Source organism: Eleutherodactylus coqui, chromosome 8 (assembly GCF_035609145.1).
Source record: "Eleutherodactylus coqui strain aEleCoq1 chromosome 8, aEleCoq1.hap1, whole genome shotgun sequence".
Lineage (NCBI taxonomy): Eukaryota > Metazoa > Chordata > Amphibia > Anura > Eleutherodactylidae > Eleutherodactylus > Eleutherodactylus coqui.
Genome location: NC_089844.1, coordinates 96,056,771 through 96,076,170, shown reverse-complemented (window position 1 = coordinate 96,076,170; position 19,400 = coordinate 96,056,771). Strand labels below are relative to the sequence as shown.

Below are 19,400 nucleotides of genomic sequence, written 5' to 3'. Positions count from 1 at the left end.
AATTAGAAGACCATCGGCAGCCGTGGAGACAAATCAAATAGTGCTGATAAACACAATGACCAGCGGAAAGAATGGACAACTAAATACAAAGAGTGAGAGGCCGGGGTTGCACAACTCCTGATTATTCCAATCCTGGAGCACGAGTAAATATCCAAGAACAGTCTTGGCACGCCAATGCATTTTTTCTTGTTTGGTTATAGAAGCAACTGAAGGAGAAAAACAACATGCCAGTAACGCCGGGGGGAGGTGTGGGTGTCATTGTTCACTCGGCGTATATCTAGGGCCGCAAATTTACAGCAGTCTACATAGAAGTACTGGAACTACTGCAGCTTAACTCAGACTTTGACATGAGAGCAATAGAACAGCTCCTTCTGTCGTCTGCATTTTGATTTCATTAGTCAACTTTCCAGCCCTTACATCAGTAACTGATTTTTTGCACAACACCCATGTGCCAAGTGTCTTTATGTAACATACTGACTTCCTGTCATCTAAATAGTGCCAACATATGCTGAGAATATACCCACCTACCCATTACACTTCAGCATTGTCAAACCTACAGTTTTGTAAAAATAAATCATACAGGGTGGATTTTAAAGGGGTTTTCTAGGCAAAAACTATCGATGATCTAGGTCATCAATAGTAATGGCCAGGGACCTGCCGCTTGGGATCACCGGCAATGAGCTGATCGTCCGACCCGCTGCATTGACAGCATCATAAGGGATGGCAAAAGAAGTGCCCTAGCTGGCTTCACTTCTATTAAAATCAATGGGAGCTGAAACGGGAAATGGGAGTACTTCTGGAACTTCCACCTCCAACAGCAGGGATGGGCGCGGAAGTGCAATAGCTTTTTCAGTTCTCATTTATTTCAATAGGAGTAAAGCCAGCTGGGGCATTTCATCTGCCATCCCTTAATGACGCATGTCCGGCCCACTGCACTGACAGCAGGTCAGGTAATTTGGTGATCACTAGGGATCCCAAGCAGTAGGTTCCCAGCGATTAAAGGGGTTTTCCAGGGAGAATACTACTGATGGCCTATCCTGAGATAGTTGATTGTCTGGGGTCTATCGCTCAGGACCCGACCGATCAGCTGAGCAGGCGCATTATGTTAGTGCCGCAAATATACAGAGGTCGGAGTGGAAGTCTCCTAACCGAACTCTGTGTAGTGGCCGACGCTTGTAAGTGCAGGCACAGCTCACATCAATTTCAATGAGGATAGATCATCAGTAGTATTCTCCCTGGAAACCCCTTTAATTATTGATGGTCTATCCTGAAGATAATTTATACAATCTTTTAATTCACATTAAGACTGGTATGTCTAGCTGCCCTTTATCTATGTCCTATTGAAATAACGTACATGTATGTCTCTTGGACAGCTGGGAAGATAGCTGTTTGCCAAATACCATTTCAGCTGACAGCTATCTTCTGAACACGGCCAACATGTTTTTCCAAACTTACTGTTTCACATGCACTAGAAAAATGCAGAGGAAAAAAGGAGGAGGAGATGATATGGATGCCTCCTGTAACACATATATTAGTACACTATGGAGGAATTAAAGGGCTGCTCCAGTGATTTTTTTCCCTTCATTATGTAGCTATTCCCCCGGCATATAGTATATAAGTGAGCTCATGTTACCTTGATTAGTTATTCCTTTCTATCTAAAACTTCCATCCTCTTTCTGCTCAGATGGTCATATGATGTTAATTCTGACCAGTTCAGATTTACTTGGAGTAATGCTATCTGTTGTTAATTTCTAAATTCCTGGGATGCCTTTACATGGACCCTACCACACAAACTGCCTAGAGGGGGACACAGACACAGTTAGTGATGATGATCACACAGCTCCTGCCACACAGGTGCAATAGAGGAGATCATCACTCATCCCCATAACTGTATACTTATGGTCTGCAGCTTACTGATATGTATAGAAGGTAATGGTAATTAAACTGTTCTGCTAGCAGACACAGATGGTACAACCTCTAGCTAATGCTGTGCTGATGCATAATGGGATTGATTTGAAACTGAAAGCAGAAAAATCTCCCCATCAAGATGGTGCCTGATAAGAATCAGACAGGGAGCTGCAGTGCAGAGAAGTGACTGCAATACACAGAGGAGACCTCCAGAGTGTTTCAGGCAATCAAGTGAGGAAAAAATGTGTTTTTGCCAGAGTGGCCCTTTAATGAAGGTTTTGCACGACTATTGTGGTGTAAAAAATGTTGATACATCAATAAGCAACTTTTTAACCCATTATTGACACTCTTTTCACTTGTCTAAAACGTTGGGGGGGGGGGGGGGGGGGGATTAGCAGGAGTGGGCAGGATCACCTGCAGCCTGACAGATTTACTATAATTTACACCAGAAATTGGCATAACGGAAATCTATATCTCTGGCACATAGAAAGCCCAAGGTGCGACAAATGTATTAAGAGGCATGTGCCAGGCATTCCTCCAGCAGTCTTAATAAATTTCCTCTATGCTTTCCTTCCTTAAGACAGAAAAGAACAAGGCTAAAGAGTATAGTATGGTGCATCTTACTGGTCCTGGGCAACTGCTTTTCTCACAATTTACAGATATGGGCTATGTAAATATACACATAGATTGTATAGTGATGTGAAACCAGAATTTAAGATATTGTATGGTGGAGCATAGTACATACAGACTATAGGTTAGCTATTACACCTGGCTGCGGGCAGCGAAGCCACGAAGATGTGCATGCATATACTAAGAAAAAGATCAAATTCTTCATTTGTAATGTTAACTGTAGAACAAAGACTTTCCAGACACAATTATATCTTCTGTCTCAAAGCTAATAAGAGTGAAAATGTTATTGGAGTTCCAGACCAAAAATATATTCAACAGTTAAACCCCTCAAACACAGATCCTGTTTCCCAGACACAGTCTCCATCAAGCCCATTGCTCTGAAGCGTGGCACCGTCTGATGCAGTAGATGACAATTACAATTTCAGATCATCTCTACCTTTAATGGAAGATTTACAATGAAGTCATCTATTGCTTTTCTATTAGTGCTGAGTTAAGGACTCAAACCAAGAAATCATTTGGCTGATAGACCACTTACATTACAGCGTATTGATAATTTAACTTTTACTGACATACAGCTTGGAGGTCAGCACTGGTAAAGTAAAATCCCTTACGTCTCTACGTGATTATAGCGAACACAAAGAAGACATTTAATAGCTGTGTAGCCATTGTCCAGTAGTAAGATATGATTGTTACTTCTTGGTAGTTAAATGTATTTCTTATGTATCAGAAAAAAGGTTTTGAACTACCTAAATATCTAATGACACTGCTGGAACCAAAGTAGTTCTTACGGCTTAATATTCGTGATATTTAAAGTGCTATGACATACAACAAGTAACACTTTTCACAAGAAACTTACACATAGCCGACTCACCAGACACACATAAGACTGGTGGTGATATCTGCCTGTGACTATAAGGTAACCCACCCACTCAAGATCCAACATTTAAACTAAATTAGAAGAATTCTCAAGCAAATTATATTATCCTTATATGTTTTTATTACGCTAATCTTAATCAATGTTCAATCACTTACCTTCAGCAGTGACCAACTGGTATAATATTAAAGCCTAACTTCACTCAAAACCTGGAACTTCAGGTCTAACTATAAGTTACTATAAAATCCCACTCTTGTATGGTATCATAGAGATCCAGGAAGCCAAGATATTAGGAGTTGTCAGGTCAGTTAACTTTTGAAAAGTTTGGTTTGGGTGGTTCATCGAGCTTTCACAAAAATTTGGGTTTGGCCCAATTAGTTCGAACCGAAACAGGAGTTCACCAAAACTGCTAAAATTGTTGTATAACACAGTCTAAGAACCATAAAAGCCCTGTATTACACTCTGAGGTTTTTTTTAAAAGGGCTTTTATGACTGTTAGATAGTGTTATACACCAGTATTCAAACTAGAGTTTAGTGACCAAACCAGTAGAACTCTGTTTCGAGTAGAACGTTGCTAAAACTTTCAGCAAAGTTTGACCCAAAACAGGGTTCTACTTGTTCTTTTCATTCAAGACTAGTCATAAGTGATTCTCCCCCCTCCCCACCCCCACCCGAATAAACAAATAGAACTTCCTTAAGGTTAACAAAAATCCATAAAAGGTGGCTAGCATTTCCAAGAACTTCTTACATGTTATAGTAACCGGTTATAAGTTTTGGTTGGTGGAGGTCTGCTAGAGCCCCACTATTTGCTGGATCAAAGGGGCAGGACACTCAGTTGTGACCCTTCATATTTTTGGTTCTTCTGCATGACAGTTTGGGTTAGTGAACCACACCCTTTCTAGGAGCCTCTACACCACTCTATTCCGCAACGAGAGATGAAAAAAACATAGTCAGAGCTGGAAAGGCACAGAGATGAGTGTCCCTTTGTTACAGCAATTGGTGGGTGTTTGTGGACCCAACTGATCAAAATTCCGCCATTTTACTATGACATGTCAAAAGCTTAAAAAAATACTTTACCCCTGGAAAATCTTCATTTTTTTTAACGAGGAGAAAAAAATAATCTGTGGTTGTAGCTTTCCAATGTGAGGACCCTTTCAAACATATCCCCATATATCAGCTTCCTGGGCTACTATGTGTGAATATTCAGGTTGTGAGGATAGTGAAGCCTTAACATTATATACATTTATACAGATGAACTGATGATGAATTAATTTAGTTGTGATTAAAAACTATACATGATGTTAAAATGCTTACCTGGATATACAGTTGGTTTGGGAAAAGCAGAGATTGGTTCTAGAATAGAAAACAAAATACATGTTATGTTCTAGAAGGAATTCAGCCAATTGAACTGTGTTTGTCAACATTACAAATTGTGTTGCTTCATTTTTGGTTTTTCTCACACCGCCTTAATGACTTCCTTTAAACGCATGTGCCAGGTAAAGCTCCCGACGTATGCATTTAGCAGAAGCTGTGACGGATGCCTACTAGTGGTATCCGTCTCCCATAGGCTACAGTGGGATCTTGTAAAAAGTCATATCTATTAAAGAGGTGCCATTGTATCCTATGAGTGATTAATGCCACTATTAGGCATTCATTTAACACTTTCATCACCCATAGACTGCAATAGTATGGTTTAACAGATATCCTCATGAAAAGCTATTGAAAAGCTCATGATATACCGTTAAACAGATGCCTGTGATAAATGCCGTACAGTGACATCTGTTAACTAATATATAGAGATGAGCGAGCGTACTCGGAAAAGCACTACTCGCTCGAGTAATTTGCTTTATCCGAGTATCGCTGTGCTCGTCCCTGAAGATTCGGGTGCCGCTGCGGCTGACAGGTGAGTCGCAGCGGGGAGCAGGGGAGAGCGGGCGGGAGAGAGGGAGAGAAAGATCTTCCCTCCGTTCCTCCCCACTCTCCCCTGCAGCTCCCCGCTCCGTGCCGGCACCCGAATCTTCAGGGACGAGCACAGCGATACTCGGATAAAGCAAATTACTCGAGCGAGTAGTGCTTTTCCGAGTACGCTCACTCATCTCTACTAATATACTATTGTGGTGTCTGTTCAATATATACCTTCTCTTTTTACAAGATATATCTGGATGGAATAGTGCAGTCTGCTGTTGCATACCATCCGAAAAAGCAAAAACAGTATCCCAGATACCGACCACAGAGAGGACCATAGGGCCACTGTTCAGTCAATGAAGGCCTATGGATCCATTCGACTTATGTGCTGAGAGCCATCCCAACAAGTACACCAAACTGATCACAAAAACAAAGTGTTAAAGAGTCTTACACTGCTGTCTTGGAAGCATTTATGCTCATTGTAGTTAGTGCACAACACTTATAGATATCTTGTCGTAAACCATATTAGTCAGTTAATTTCAGATACGAGCCCAAACTCCCTCTGGATTCATTACACTTCATTTAATATGCAATGTCGATGCAGAGCATGCGTGCAAGTGATGTGTATTGATTTGGCACTCAGTCTATATACTCGCTGCTGTGTCATCTTTAAATGGGATAAGGTAATTATGATCTCATGGCTACCAGTAATTATACATGGCACAATATATTGTGTAAGCTTTTGCAGAACTACATTTCCCATGATTCTAAGCCTGCTACTTAAAGTGGTTTCCCATGACTTAAAATGATCTCACAACCACTTTGTCCTTCCTGGTTGCTACTGACCAAGACATGTGACTGCTGCAGCCAATCACCGGCTATAGAAGATCACTGCTGTGGCCAGTGATTGGCTGCAGCAGTCACATGTTCTGGTCAGCAGCAAGCAGGAAGGACAAAGTGGGCGTGATGCAATTTTAAGTTATGGGAAAACCACTTTAAGGTGTCTATTTCTGTAGTTTAAATATTTTTCTACAAAGGGACAAATGTATTTATTGTGGTTAAAGGTTGATGAAATAGGACCTATAAGCATTTGGCAAGCCTCATAGAAAAAAAATTATGATCAGTAAATCATCCTTGACTGAATGAGCAATTATTTCCCAGAAATCTAATTTTGTGGTCCAGAACTTTAGAATCCTACTTATCTACATCTCTGACTCTTGAAAGTAAAATAACAGGCGGACTGTAATAGAAATGAGATGAGTGGCCACTTCATTAGAGATACCCAACTAGAACCACGGGTATTCATATCAGAGCACAAAGGGTGCGCCAAGTAAAAATTGCTCACACCATTACTCCACCTCCACTAGCCTGAACTGTGGACACCTGACAGGAAGGGTTCTTCGATTCATGCTGCTTGCTCCAAATTCGGACCCTCCCAACAACAAGGAAAAACTGAAATTTGAATTAATCTGACCAGGCGATGTTTTTCCTCTGCTCATTGTTCTAATTTTTGCACTCTTTTGCCCACTGGAGTCTTGTCTTTCTGTTCCTCTTAGACAGCAATGCAAAATGAACTAATCTTCTGCAATGGCCCATCTGTACTAAACAAATGGTGCTAGGAACACAACATGGCGCTGGACCAGGAGCCAGCAGGGTAAGTATTAAATGCTATGTGTTCCACCACCAAGGACCGACGGCATCCTGGATCCTTCTCCAGCGCTGTGTTGCGTTCCTAGTACCATTTGTTTAGCATTTACCCTCCCACAGAGAAGAACAACTGGCAGCTGTCACATAAACTTCATCTTCCAGCACTGTGCTAATCACAGGATTCACAGGCAAGTAGTTCCACCGATAGACCTTCCCAATTTGTACTAAGGAACAACGAATTGTGTTTTCGAACACAGAAGTTGGAGTGCCGGCGTTATATTTGGCTGCAGTTTGCTTGACTGTGCACTGTCTGTTCATAAGAATGATTCTTGACACCCTCCTCTGACCCCTTTGTTGAATAGTTGCTAACATCCCCAGGATCCCCTTTTACTAGATGTTTTTCCTTAGTCACACCATTCTTGTTATGCTCTCAACCGTACAAGGTTAGCAGTTTTTGAAATACTGGCCCCCAGCTTGTCTTGCACTGATGACCAGACCTTGTTTGAAGTCATTCATATTGCTTGATTTTCCCATTCTAATGTGAATTCACACTAAAACTGATCCATGAAAGACTTGCTCACTTGAGTTTATGTTATACTCTGGGGTCACATGTCATATTTCCATACAGGGAAGCTCCAATCACAAAGGAGCAGGTGTCTCTAATACAGTGGCCAATCAGTGTAATCATCCTTTTGATTAGTTACTGTATCTTGCAAGTTTTATATGGAATGGTATGTAGCATTGTATAGGAACATAGATATAGTAATCCTGACCTAAAAAGTCCTTCAATATTATACTGATTATTATTATTTGCCTTCAGTCCCAAACTCAGCAGGCAGTAGTCCTAAACTAGAATCTGACATATTAATAGGGTTATTTTGTATCATACTTGGTACCATTCTAGGTTTTTCTATTGTGTGTAAGTTCCGTTGGTTAACCAAATGTCAGAGCTGCCAATGCTTTATTTTGCAATGCTAATAGTAAGGGAAGGATTAAAAAGCCATTCTAGTTGCTCATTAACCTTTAAATGGGAAGACTGCTGAGTGGCAGCTGGGGTGCATGTTTTAGGAGAGGATGTTACCGTGAACATGACTGGGAATAGAAAGGCGATACATTGATATTGCAGATCTTTTTGTTGTATATAAACCGATGATGCATTTTCTCATCCATGCTAGAACCCATTGCTTGATCTTATTGCATGTACTAAAACTTATGGCATGGAAACCTCACTTGTGGACTAGGTGTGTGAAAGCTTTTAAAAGCTTGCTTCGGTTTACAACACTCAAGCTGATTGTAAAACTCTACATTCAATGTAGGATATGTTTCCAAACATCAGCTCCTTTGTTACATTACTTGAAAGGTTTTCCACAATCACAACAGTCAGCCCCCACCCCATAATATTGGACATAGGGTCCTCTGGATTCTTTATTGTGCTTTGCTAAATGCAAGGGTCAATAGAAGATCAAATAATAAAAATCCATACAGTGCATACATCTAAAATCCAGAGTATAAGGAGCCTATAAACCTTTCTACTTAAGTGAGGAGCCAAGTGGTATGCAGGACTTACAACACCAAGGTCAGCAAAAGAGATGGGGCTTTAAACAGATAGAAGGGGGTGCTGTATATCAAAACTGCAGGCATGATTGGGGGGTAATAGGCTGAACTCGATGGACATATGTCTTTTTTCCGCCTTATATACTATGTTATGATGATATGCTTTACAAGCATTTGCAAGGATAACTGATAAACGGACCAACCCCTTTAAGAATGGGAATAGGCGTCTGCTAAAGCTCCTTTAAGACATCTCTTCTATGAGAGTGAACAACTGCACCATGGACAACTTAAACCAAGCTTTACCGGCAACTTGCCCTACATATCACTATACAATAGGAATATTACTCAAACTGTTGGATTTACAATCCAAATCCTCTTACCCATGCAGTCTTCCAGGGGGATGCCATTAACTATTCGAATGTCATCCACAGCAATCTCTCCTGATTGGCCTTTACCAACAATTCCTTCGATGACAACCTGCAAGCAAAAAAAAAAAAAGAATATGATTATTGCTATTAACTACAGCAAAACAGCAATTGGTTGATGGTAAATGATATCTAATATTTTAATAGACACTGTCATTAAATGACTTTCATGTTGAGAAGACGGTCTATAAGGATATATCATGTAATCACGGTTATTAGCTTCTTGTAAAACCACAATCCTATGATTATTTGTATAAAATATAGCAGTGGCGACTTCCATTTGATACTATGGATTCCTGTAATAGCCCACATCTTCCATATAGGATAGTTACCAGATTAGTCCACAAATCAGTGTTTTTAACTGGAGTGGATCTGATGCCCAGGACCATCTCTGATCATCTGCTGGTGGGGCTGGTGTGCTCATGCAGTGAGCGGATTTCTGCACGAGACAGACAGCTCCCTTTCCACTGTAGTGGTCAGGCTTACAAACTTAGCCCGTAATACCAAGCCTGACCACTGCAGCATAAACAGAGCTGTCTTCTACTTCCCTCAGAAACTAGCTCTCAGTGGATGAATGCATCAGCCCGGTGAACAGCTTATGAGTGGGTGCCCTGAGCAGCAGAACTCTGCCAATCAAATATTCATAACCTTTTCCTGTTGACAGAAACCATTTACAACTGAAGAACCCGTTTAAGAGTAATGAGCCCAAATGTCAGTGAATTACACCTATTTTCAACAGCACTCAAGCTAGGCAGCATTACTTATTACAAGGTGTTAATGCTGCAGCCTCCTGGCTTAGAACACCGTCAATATAATTTCCATTTAATCTCAGGTTACAATATTACAAATAGCGAACTGAAGGATTGAATCTCTGCTTTTAATGTCAAGGAAATATCCTCTACCTGTTTGCATTTAACATAGACTAAACAGATTGGGAAGGAGAGCTCTCCCCCTCCCGACACTACGACTTGGCTCCCGGTCAGCGTACTGGCTGTTTTGTTAAATATAGTTCTACAGGGACAGCACTATGTACATAATTTATACTCAGGACTCATTTTTAAGTACATGTTCAGTACAGCCGCGTTGCTATTGGCTACCAAGAAAAGCACAAGGAAGCCTGCTGCTGCACATTAGCTGCGGGTCTCTCTAACGGAGGACTAAACAATTAGAATTTAAAATGCAATTTCTTTCCAGCACCATGGCACTTCCTCACTCAGAGCTGATTAATACAGTTGCTTACCTCTTCAATAATCAATGCAATCATGTCTGTCCTTAAAGGAACAGCGGCGCAAAAGCAAAAAAAAAAGACAGTTTAGCCCTTTTAAATCAAATGATAGGAAATGCTTTCAACTTTGAACTACGCCCTTTTCTGAAAAGTGTCGTTAGAGCAAACAAAGGAATGATTATTTAATTAGATGTCGGCTATGGCAATCTATGAATTTCCTCTTAGAATTCATCATCCGACAGCAAATCAAAAATCGCTGCCTGCAGCTCAAATGATAACTGAATTAAAAATGAAATATTGAAAGCGATGCAGTCGTCTTGACACATTGTAACATTTCATATTCCTTTATTTACAAACGTCAATCTGCGGGATGAATGAATGTTTCAAAATTGGTGTGTAATCTTGTTTAAGGGGATATTAGTGCTAATGGAGAATGCAAAGAAAATGGCCAAGAAGGGTGTTTGTAAAGCCTGCACCCAAACCATCCCCATAGATGTCCATGTGATGTCACCGTATGTTTTCTCGGCTGCCTATTGAATCGGTCATGTAGTCTTGTGCCACTTCCAAGATCATAGTATATCATCTACCCCCCTTATTAACACATAGTTGCATCGCTCCTATTTCTATAATGATAGGAGGTTTTTCAGCAGTGCACTGTAGCTGTGTACGTGGAACGGACTCCAGGAGATACACAAGAAGTCATTGACGTGTATCATTTTGCAGATTGTACTTTTGAGATCTCACATCTTTTCCCGTCACGTTTTCCCCGTCGATGTGCTAATTTGCACAATAATTAGCAGTAACATCTTCTACATATCTGCCACACAATTTGCATCAATTGTATTTCCTGAACTTCATTCCTGCATTATCATGTAAATTTGTAGAAGAGTTTTTGCAGAAAAGCCGTACTCTTCTGAAGCTTCGCAGATCATACCAAACATAGTAAGGAGTACATGCAGCATACTTGGCTGGAGAAATTGGCTGCACTGAGCTTTTTAGAGACCTTTCACACGGGTGGAATTTTTCCTCATTCCACATCACATGCCATGGTAAATTCCACACCAAAATCCATACTTCTCCGGAATGAAAACGGCTTAGTTCTGTTGGTAATTCCTACATCAAAATCCACAATGAGACTTGCAGGTTTGTCTGCGGAATTCACAGCAGCGGATTAGGGTTGTGGATTTTTGGTGAGAAATGTGGAAGAATTCTGCCTATTTCTGAAATATTGAGTAATTTTTGGAACTCCTTTGGCTGCATCGTATCCTGAATTTGCGTTGCGCCACTATCATATTTCCACCCATTGCTGATGTCAGTAGAAATGCAATAGTTTGAACAAATATGCATTTTTCTTATCAACTGCAGTTTCAGGGCGCTACACATGGCCGTATGTGCAACTACGCTCGCCGCTACATAGCGTAGTTGCACATGAGCATTTTTTTCCCCTTCTAGGGCCATTTAAACTCCACTCCATTGCACAGGAGTTTGAAAAAAAAAGAAAGGTCCTGCCATATCCTGCATGTAGTATTAGCTACGTGGGGGGAAAGATGCGGCAAGTCCTATCTTTTCTTAGCCGTACTGTTAAGGAGCGAGAACCCCACTAATGAAAATGAACGCAGAACAGGACAAAATCACGCCTATGTGTTTAAGCCCTCAGATGTTTAAAACTTAGTTCTCATGAGGATTACTAATCCCCCGGTCATGTGGTATCCTGCACTGACTGTATACACATATTAACTGCATTCATTGAAAGTGACTGCCATTACTCATTGTGAGACACTGGACAGACCAAGTACAGAAGAAGCTGCAGTCAGGCTCTGCCCAGCGTCCTGTGAGTATAGACAATGCATGTCTTATGATGATTAGTATATCGCTATGCACTGCATTCCCTTCCACATAAATACAAAGCAGGTCAGGGCCCCCTGCAGAAAGTATATGGGAAAGTTAGGGAAAGAAATTATCCGAACATTTGAATATAAATCTCTATTAATTTGTAGATTTAAAAAAAATACTCTATTTTAAAACCTGATTTGTCCACAAGGGGCGCTGCTTGACTGAAGTCTGTAGATATAAACTGGTTATGTTTGTACATAAATACATTGAAGTGCAGAGGGACACTTTGGGAGGAACCTAAACATATAGGGGGATTTATAAAGGCAGAAAGAAAGTCACAAATGTTGTTGCACAATTTTTTTGAGCAAAAATTTGCAACATTTTGAGTGCTTTTTGACACTCCAGAGAAAAAGTGGGAAGAGTTAACTGTTATGGGGTGAGGCTACTTTTGTAGCAGTAGATTTATTAATAATGGGGGGGGGGGGGAAGGCACCAAAAGCAGTGGAAACTATTTTTTGGCTCAAAAAGCACCACGTTTACTATGCAGCTCTGTATAAATCTGACATATCTTATGCCTGCATGTCTTGGACTGGCATATAAAGGCATGCTGCCTTGCAGTTCTGGAGTCCTAGGTTCAAATCCAACTAAGGCTGTATTCCCACGAACATATATCGGCTCGGTTTTCACGCCGAGCCGATATACGTTGTTCTCCTCTGCAGGGGGGGGGGGGGGGGATGGAAGAGCCAGGAGCAGGAACAGAGCTCCCGCCCCTTCTCCGCCCCTCTGCACTATTTGCAATGAAAGGAGGCGGGATGGGGTGGGGGTAAGTTACGAGAATTAGCCTCGCCCTGTCCCGCCTCTCCCCATTGCAAATAGTGCAGAAGGGCGGAGAGGAGGCAGAGAGGGGGCGGGAGCTCAGTTCCTGCTCCTGGCTCTTCCATCCTCCCCCCTGCAGAGGAGAACGACGTATATCGGCTCGGCGTGAAAACCGAGCCGATATACGTTCGTGGGAATGCAGCCTTAGTTGGATTTGAACCTAGGACTCCAGCACTGCAAGGCAACAGTGCTAACCACTGAGCCACCATGGATAAAACATTCAAAGTACAGATATCCCATATTTTTGTAAATAAATGTAGTTGTTTTTCTAGTATAGAACATTTTAGAATTTTTAGCTAGATCTCATTCCAAATATCCTTAGCACTATAAGTACCTAGCAGTATGTGTAGCCTGGTATCCAAAATATGAACCAATATCTGACTGGTTGCTATGACTTACAGCAATTCTAACAATTGCCCAAATTGTCATAACTCATCCCCAATTAATAAGTGACAATATGAATAAAAACAGCGATTCCCCGTTTCACATGAAGTAGCAGAATAAGGCGGGAAGCACACATGCAGTTTTTGTGGCAGCTTTTTAAGCCACGGCCAGAAGAAGTAATAGTCCGTTCTTTATATTTCCTATTCCTTCTGCATCCATTTCTGGCTTTGTCTAAAAAAAAAAAAACTGCATAAAAACCTATAGCAAAAGTTGACACAAAAACCACATGTGTGATTCGGTGGCAGTATCAACGTTTTGCTAGATGAAGCCAGCAGCACCCAGTAGACTACACACAGTTCTCATAAAAGGTGAGAAGAATACTCAAAAACTCCTGCTCCACATAAGTATCATATCAGAAAAATCATCTCTTGTAACACATTGGATAATATTCATGTACTCTTCAAAGATTGTCTTTATTCCACTTAAACTGTCTGTTTGTGCCTAGGTGTCATCTCTATTAGATTACAATCACACTTGGAACACAGAGCTGCTACCTGCACGTTGGGACTATGGGGAGTGGAGAACACTTTTTTTTTCTTAGCAAGACAAGACTTCAACATTCTGCCGAATACATCAAAAGCCTAATGCCATCCACAAAGACCCAAATGCTGCTATAGATCAGTGCTTTCTGAATAACAAGCAGCGTACCATTTAGTTGCTATAACAACACGAGAAACAGAATGAAAACAACTCTGCTTAACTGAAGTCTCCGATGGGAGCCATCCAGATTCTCCTGTAATATTAAAATAAACACTATAAATCCTCTTAATACAAATCTCTTATTGCATATCTGCCAGAACTGTCCCTTTAATTCAAATCTCCTGGAAGTTGGATTGTCTCCTAGAGCCCGCTGACAATTTATTAACCTCATGATATATGCAGACTGCAGAGCACCAGGGCTTGCAAAATCTGTCTAATGGCGCCGGGAACAAATTTAGGGCTCTTCGTAATCAAGAACACTTTGATATATCCAGGTGACACGTGAACTAATTGCTATGATGATGAGGAGCACAATTGGGAAAAGAGATGTATTAAGAACCGCGATATTAGTTAGGACAAACCAACAAAATGAAGCCTTTTTTCCTTCATGTGAAGCTCAAGAAAGCTTATGTAGATTTAAAGTATTACGGCTGGTGGCGGTAAGCGGAGATTCCAAGGCAATTTATAAAATTAGCTCAGCCCCTGGGAATTCAACTAAGTAACAGTGGGGTATTTGGCTACTCCTTGGATGTTCGATACAGTCAGAGAACTCTACGCACATATCCAATACCCATATATGTCCATATGGAAATAAGCAGTATCCCCAGCCAACCCTCACAACCAAGAGTATTTCAACGATTCAGAAAACTACAGGTGCTCTATTACTAAGGGTGTGATGAAAATATTAAAAGGGTTGTCTGCTCACGAAAAAAATGTAAAATTTTATATGGGCATCACTTAAAGGGAAACTGTCAGCTCCTATATGTCCCGAAAACTATAGTAAGGGCTCATAGGAGCTGATTTCTGGGATCTGACACTCACACATATCGTCTTCGTCGTTCCCATGCCATCCACTTGCAAAGCCACAGTTGCATGCATCCCTCCAACTACACAGATGGGTGCTGATAATGAGAGGACTAGTCATGTCATTATATGTGTATGCCTATGTAGTCTGTAGGATGGATGCAGTGGTAGTTTTGCAAGCAGACTGTGTGGAAATAGCGAAGAAGGTGAGTATGAGTTTGACATCCGCTTCAGCTCCAATGAGCCCATAACTTTATTTTATGAGTTTCATAGGAGCCGACAGATTGCCTTTAAATAACTCATCCACAGCGTTCTATTTCACATTTAGGCTATGAGGTCCACCCTCTCCTGCATTCACATGAAATGCATATTGCAGCATTTCTTACCCTCCTGCTAGCCCTGCTCCTCCGATAGGAATGTGATCTGGAACTCATGATAATCTGATGACCAAGTGGGTAAGATAGTTGACATCGGGAGAGTAAGACCAGTGGACAAGAGTGCAGTACAGTGTGTGAAGGACCTGAAACTCCACATGAGTGGAATGTAAGTCTGTAACCACACACATTCTCTAATGTAAGGACATCTCAACGACCATTATATAAAAAAAAAAATGCAGTGAGACAACCCCTTTCAGTAGGAGAGGGTAACCTAAGAAAGCTCTTCAACAAGCATTCACTTTAAGCTAAACTTCTTTGTACCTGATAATCTCCATCATAGCTTGTCAGGAAGATTCTGCCATCTTTCCATTCACTTCCCGGTTCTTCTCTTATTTTCCACAGCAAACTGTTTTCCTGGCTGGAATTCCTGAGCACTCGCAATGTGGCACCGCTGGTCCCCGATGCCCTATAACGGAATGCCAAGCAAAAGGCACACCTGGGCTGATGCACTCTGGGGCTAAGTAATCGGGCATGTTGGCCTTCTCTTCTTCCGCTGCTGGGTAGTCTAAGATAATTTTTACTGTTGGCTATAAAAAAAAGTAAAAATAAGAGTAATATTAATGAATTACCAGAAAATGTAATATGTGTGGATCAGGTTTGGGACAGCCCTCATGCCTAATGTAAGCCATATTAATAGTATGTAGTAGATGTATTTCAGTTAAACAATATCAGTCATAATGTATCCATTCTACCTTCATGTTGTCTGCTACTATCATTTCTCTCTTTCATAAATTTGTTACAAAGTTAAACTAATGAAAAAAGCATGCACTTGTTTAATGTAAGTCCCTGACTGATAAAACTTCTGTTTTCCATGCCCAGAACTAATAACAGCTGTTTCTCCCCCTTAACTTGCTGCTGTGTTTCATCAAAGAGCAAGACCACCCCAAACCGAATACATCTGAGCGCAGCCCCCTATCCTTGTGCCTAAATCATACAAAACAACATTTGAAAGTGGCTCCAACAGGCAGTAAAACGTATTTCCAGAAAGGCTGTGGTCAGCATTAAAGCAGCAGTTAGTAAGGAACGCTGAACAATTGCCTTCATACAATAACGGATCTCAGAAATACGTAGACTTAAAAGTGACCTTCTAGTTTAGAACTAAATTCTGTCCCAGGACCGGAGAAGGAGGGGGGTACATTAGATGCAGTTGTTGTTCTCTGCCGTCCTGCCAAGCCACAGGTTACAGGTCCTGCTTTTGGGCATCGAAGATGGCTTCCGCAGTCTTCAGACCACCTAATCTCCACAGTGCATTGGTAATTTCAGACTACCAAAGCAGTATTCTTGTTCTCTGATTGGCCAGAGCACCTCACGCGATCAGAACTGGCCAATCAGAGAACAGTGGATTAGGTAGTTAGAAAATTACTACAGCCATCTTGCACAGGTAAAAACAGGACCCAAAATTGGTGAATCAGATGGGCGGCAGAGAAGGACAACTGCAGGCAGTACAGTGTTGTGTTAAAGGTTTAGGCAGGTGTGGAAAAAATGCTGCAAAGTAAAAGAAAAATTCAAAAATAGAAGGCATCTGACTGGCTCCAAGTTTATTCTGCAGCAGGACAATGACTCCAAACATACAACCAATGTCATTAAGAACTATCTTCAGCGTAAAGAAGAACAAGGAGTCCTGGAAGTGATGATATGGCCCCCACAGCGCCCTGATCTCAACATCAACCAGTCTGTCTGGGATTACATGAAGAGACATGAGGATTTGAGCAAGCCAACATTTACAGAAGATCCATAGTTAGTTCTTCAAAATGCAAGGAATAACTGCTCTACCAAGTTCCTTCAAAAATAGTGTGCAAGTACCTAGAAGAACTGAAGCTGTTTTGAAGACAAACGGTGGCTAGATTTCTCTTTTGCTCATTCACTTTGCATTTTGTTAATTGACCAAAAAACTATTAACACTTCTATTTTTGAAAGGATTCTTACTTTGCAGCATTTCTTCCACACCTGCCTAAAACTTTTAAACAGTACGGTGTATCACACTGCACCTCCTGTCCCGAAACTGGAGGGTTGCTTTAAGTGAGTACAGCTGATCAGAAGGAAACTATAGAGTAAAAGAATGCTAGATAAGAACATTGGTGCACCATGCATCACACCTGCAAGGCACAAACTGATGAATACTTTAGCAATTACATTAAATCAGTTGTCCAGTTATAAACTATTGATAGCCTATGCTCAGGGTGGGCCATCAATATGGGATCGCTGTGCAGGACCTGCTGTGAAGACCTGTTTATATTCCTGCACTGAGTTGATTCTTGCAGCAGGCAGATATCTCTGCTCCCATTGTAGTGGCTAGGGTTGGAATTGCAGGCAAAGATCCCATGCACTTCAATGGGAACTTTGCCTATAATACCAAGATTCACCACTGCAGTGGGGACAGAGCTGTCTGCTTCCTGCAGAAATCAGCTCCATGAACAAACAGCTTATCGGAAGGGGTCCCATGCGTCAGACCCCCACTAAACTACTATTCTGTGGATAGGGCAGCAATAGTTTACAATTGGCCTACCCCATTATTACTCTATCAGTGCAAACTTAGACAAACAGTCAAAATATGCGCCAGTGTATCACAGTCTAGTATCTAGTCTAGGTTTATACCACCTATATGTTGGCTTACTTTACAGCACAAATTGCACTAGAATTTGGTGCAAAGTTTAGCACAAATTAGACCACACCCCTTTTGGCAAAGGAACACCCCATTGAGGGCCCCTTCACAGGAGAGTATTTGTGTGCGCAATACACAGAGAATAGAAGTTATTGATTTCAATGGGTTTATTCTTAGTACTCTTTTTTTGGTGCGTATTTGTGCATCAAAAGTCCCCAGATAAGTCTATGGGAGGTGCACAAATTTGCACTCAATACCTGCGCAATTATGCAATATGCTGCATTTAAAATCACGGCAGGGTATGTCCCACGCCCATGCAAACCGTCCCTGAGAGCGCAAAAGTACAGTAATATGTGCAAAAAAGTACATTGTTAATGGCGCAAATGCGTTGCGTATATGCCTGCCTGGAGGGGCCCCAATGGACACAGTAAAAAAAAGTGTACAAAAGAGTCTAAAACACACCGTAAATGTGGCACAAAGCATGTTTGACAGTTTTCCGATGCAGTGTACGCCACTAAACTGCCCAATTTTCAGTAGTAAATAAGTTTCTACATGTTTGAAACTAAAACGTCCTTTAGTTCCACAATACTGTTGTAAAGTTCTTGTAAACTAAAGAGAAAGTGTGTCCTGCCCACCCAAAAGTCCCAAGTTCTCACTATTAGTGTTGTGCACACCCGGCTTTGTAGGAGGCACAGATATCCCCTCTGTCAACTGGCAGATGTGACTTGTGGGAATTCTTGGTCCTCAAGCACTAACAAGGCCTGCGACAAATCTTTCTTTACACGCCATGAGAAAGGCTTCTGTAGGGAGCCGGGGACACTGAGGGCTTTCTGTTCAGATGTAATCATATCCTATAGTTCAGATTTTTTTTTAATATGGCTCCTAAGATAAAAGAAACTACAAAGAGCCATACAATCTGAAGTCAGCGACACTCCAAGCTCAGCAGCGCGACTCTTCACTAAGTCATAAGTCAGAGTAAAAACTAGTCTAGGATAAAGTTAGTGGCATAACTTAATATTTTGTATATGAACATAATTTAGGAATTGAGGTAACACAAATGTGGGTAAGGCTGAGTTCACACTGGTGTTTTTGTTTCCATCTAGCTGTTCCATCGTTGGAGCGGCTCAACGGAAAGAAAATGCCTGTTTTTGTGCCTATAGACATGCACTGAAACTGAAAACCTTCACTTTCAATCTGTTTTTCAATTTTCTGCCATTCCGGTTTTAAAACTAATGCAAAAGCGCAGACTGTTAACAGAAAAGCAGAACCAAAACAATGCGCAAAGTTTCCGTTTTTTTTAAATTTCTTTCAATGGAAGAATACGGAAAGCTGACTGCTTCTGCTTTTCATTTCCATATTCTTTCCGTTTAGCAGCTCCCACAATGGAACAACTAGATGGAATCAAAAACCGCTACTGTGAACTGGTCCTAATCAAACAAGGGTGGGTTCACACGGGGAATAGTTTGACGTGTTTTTGTACGCATAAAATGTACGTGTGCAATACACAGAGAATAGAGCCCATTCATTTCAATGGGAT

The 19,400-nt window shown here is 41.2% G+C and overlaps 1 protein-coding gene across 2 annotated transcripts in view; it reads right to left on the bottom strand.

Annotated features, from left to right (window-relative positions):
* Positions 1 to 19,400, bottom strand: part of NRP2 (neuropilin 2) — a 141,930-nt gene that overhangs the window by 21,444 nt on the left and 101,086 nt on the right. For both annotated transcript variants that reach the window (XM_066576079.1, XM_066576080.1), the window contains exons 13-15: positions 15,523 to 15,788; positions 8,899 to 8,995; positions 4,727 to 4,765 (exon numbers count right to left, since the gene is read on the bottom strand). In XM_066576079.1, the coding sequence (XP_066432176.1) occupies positions 4,727 to 4,765; positions 8,899 to 8,995; positions 15,523 to 15,788 (402 nt within the window). The remainder of the gene's footprint in view (positions 1 to 4,726; positions 4,766 to 8,898; positions 8,996 to 15,522; positions 15,789 to 19,400) is intronic.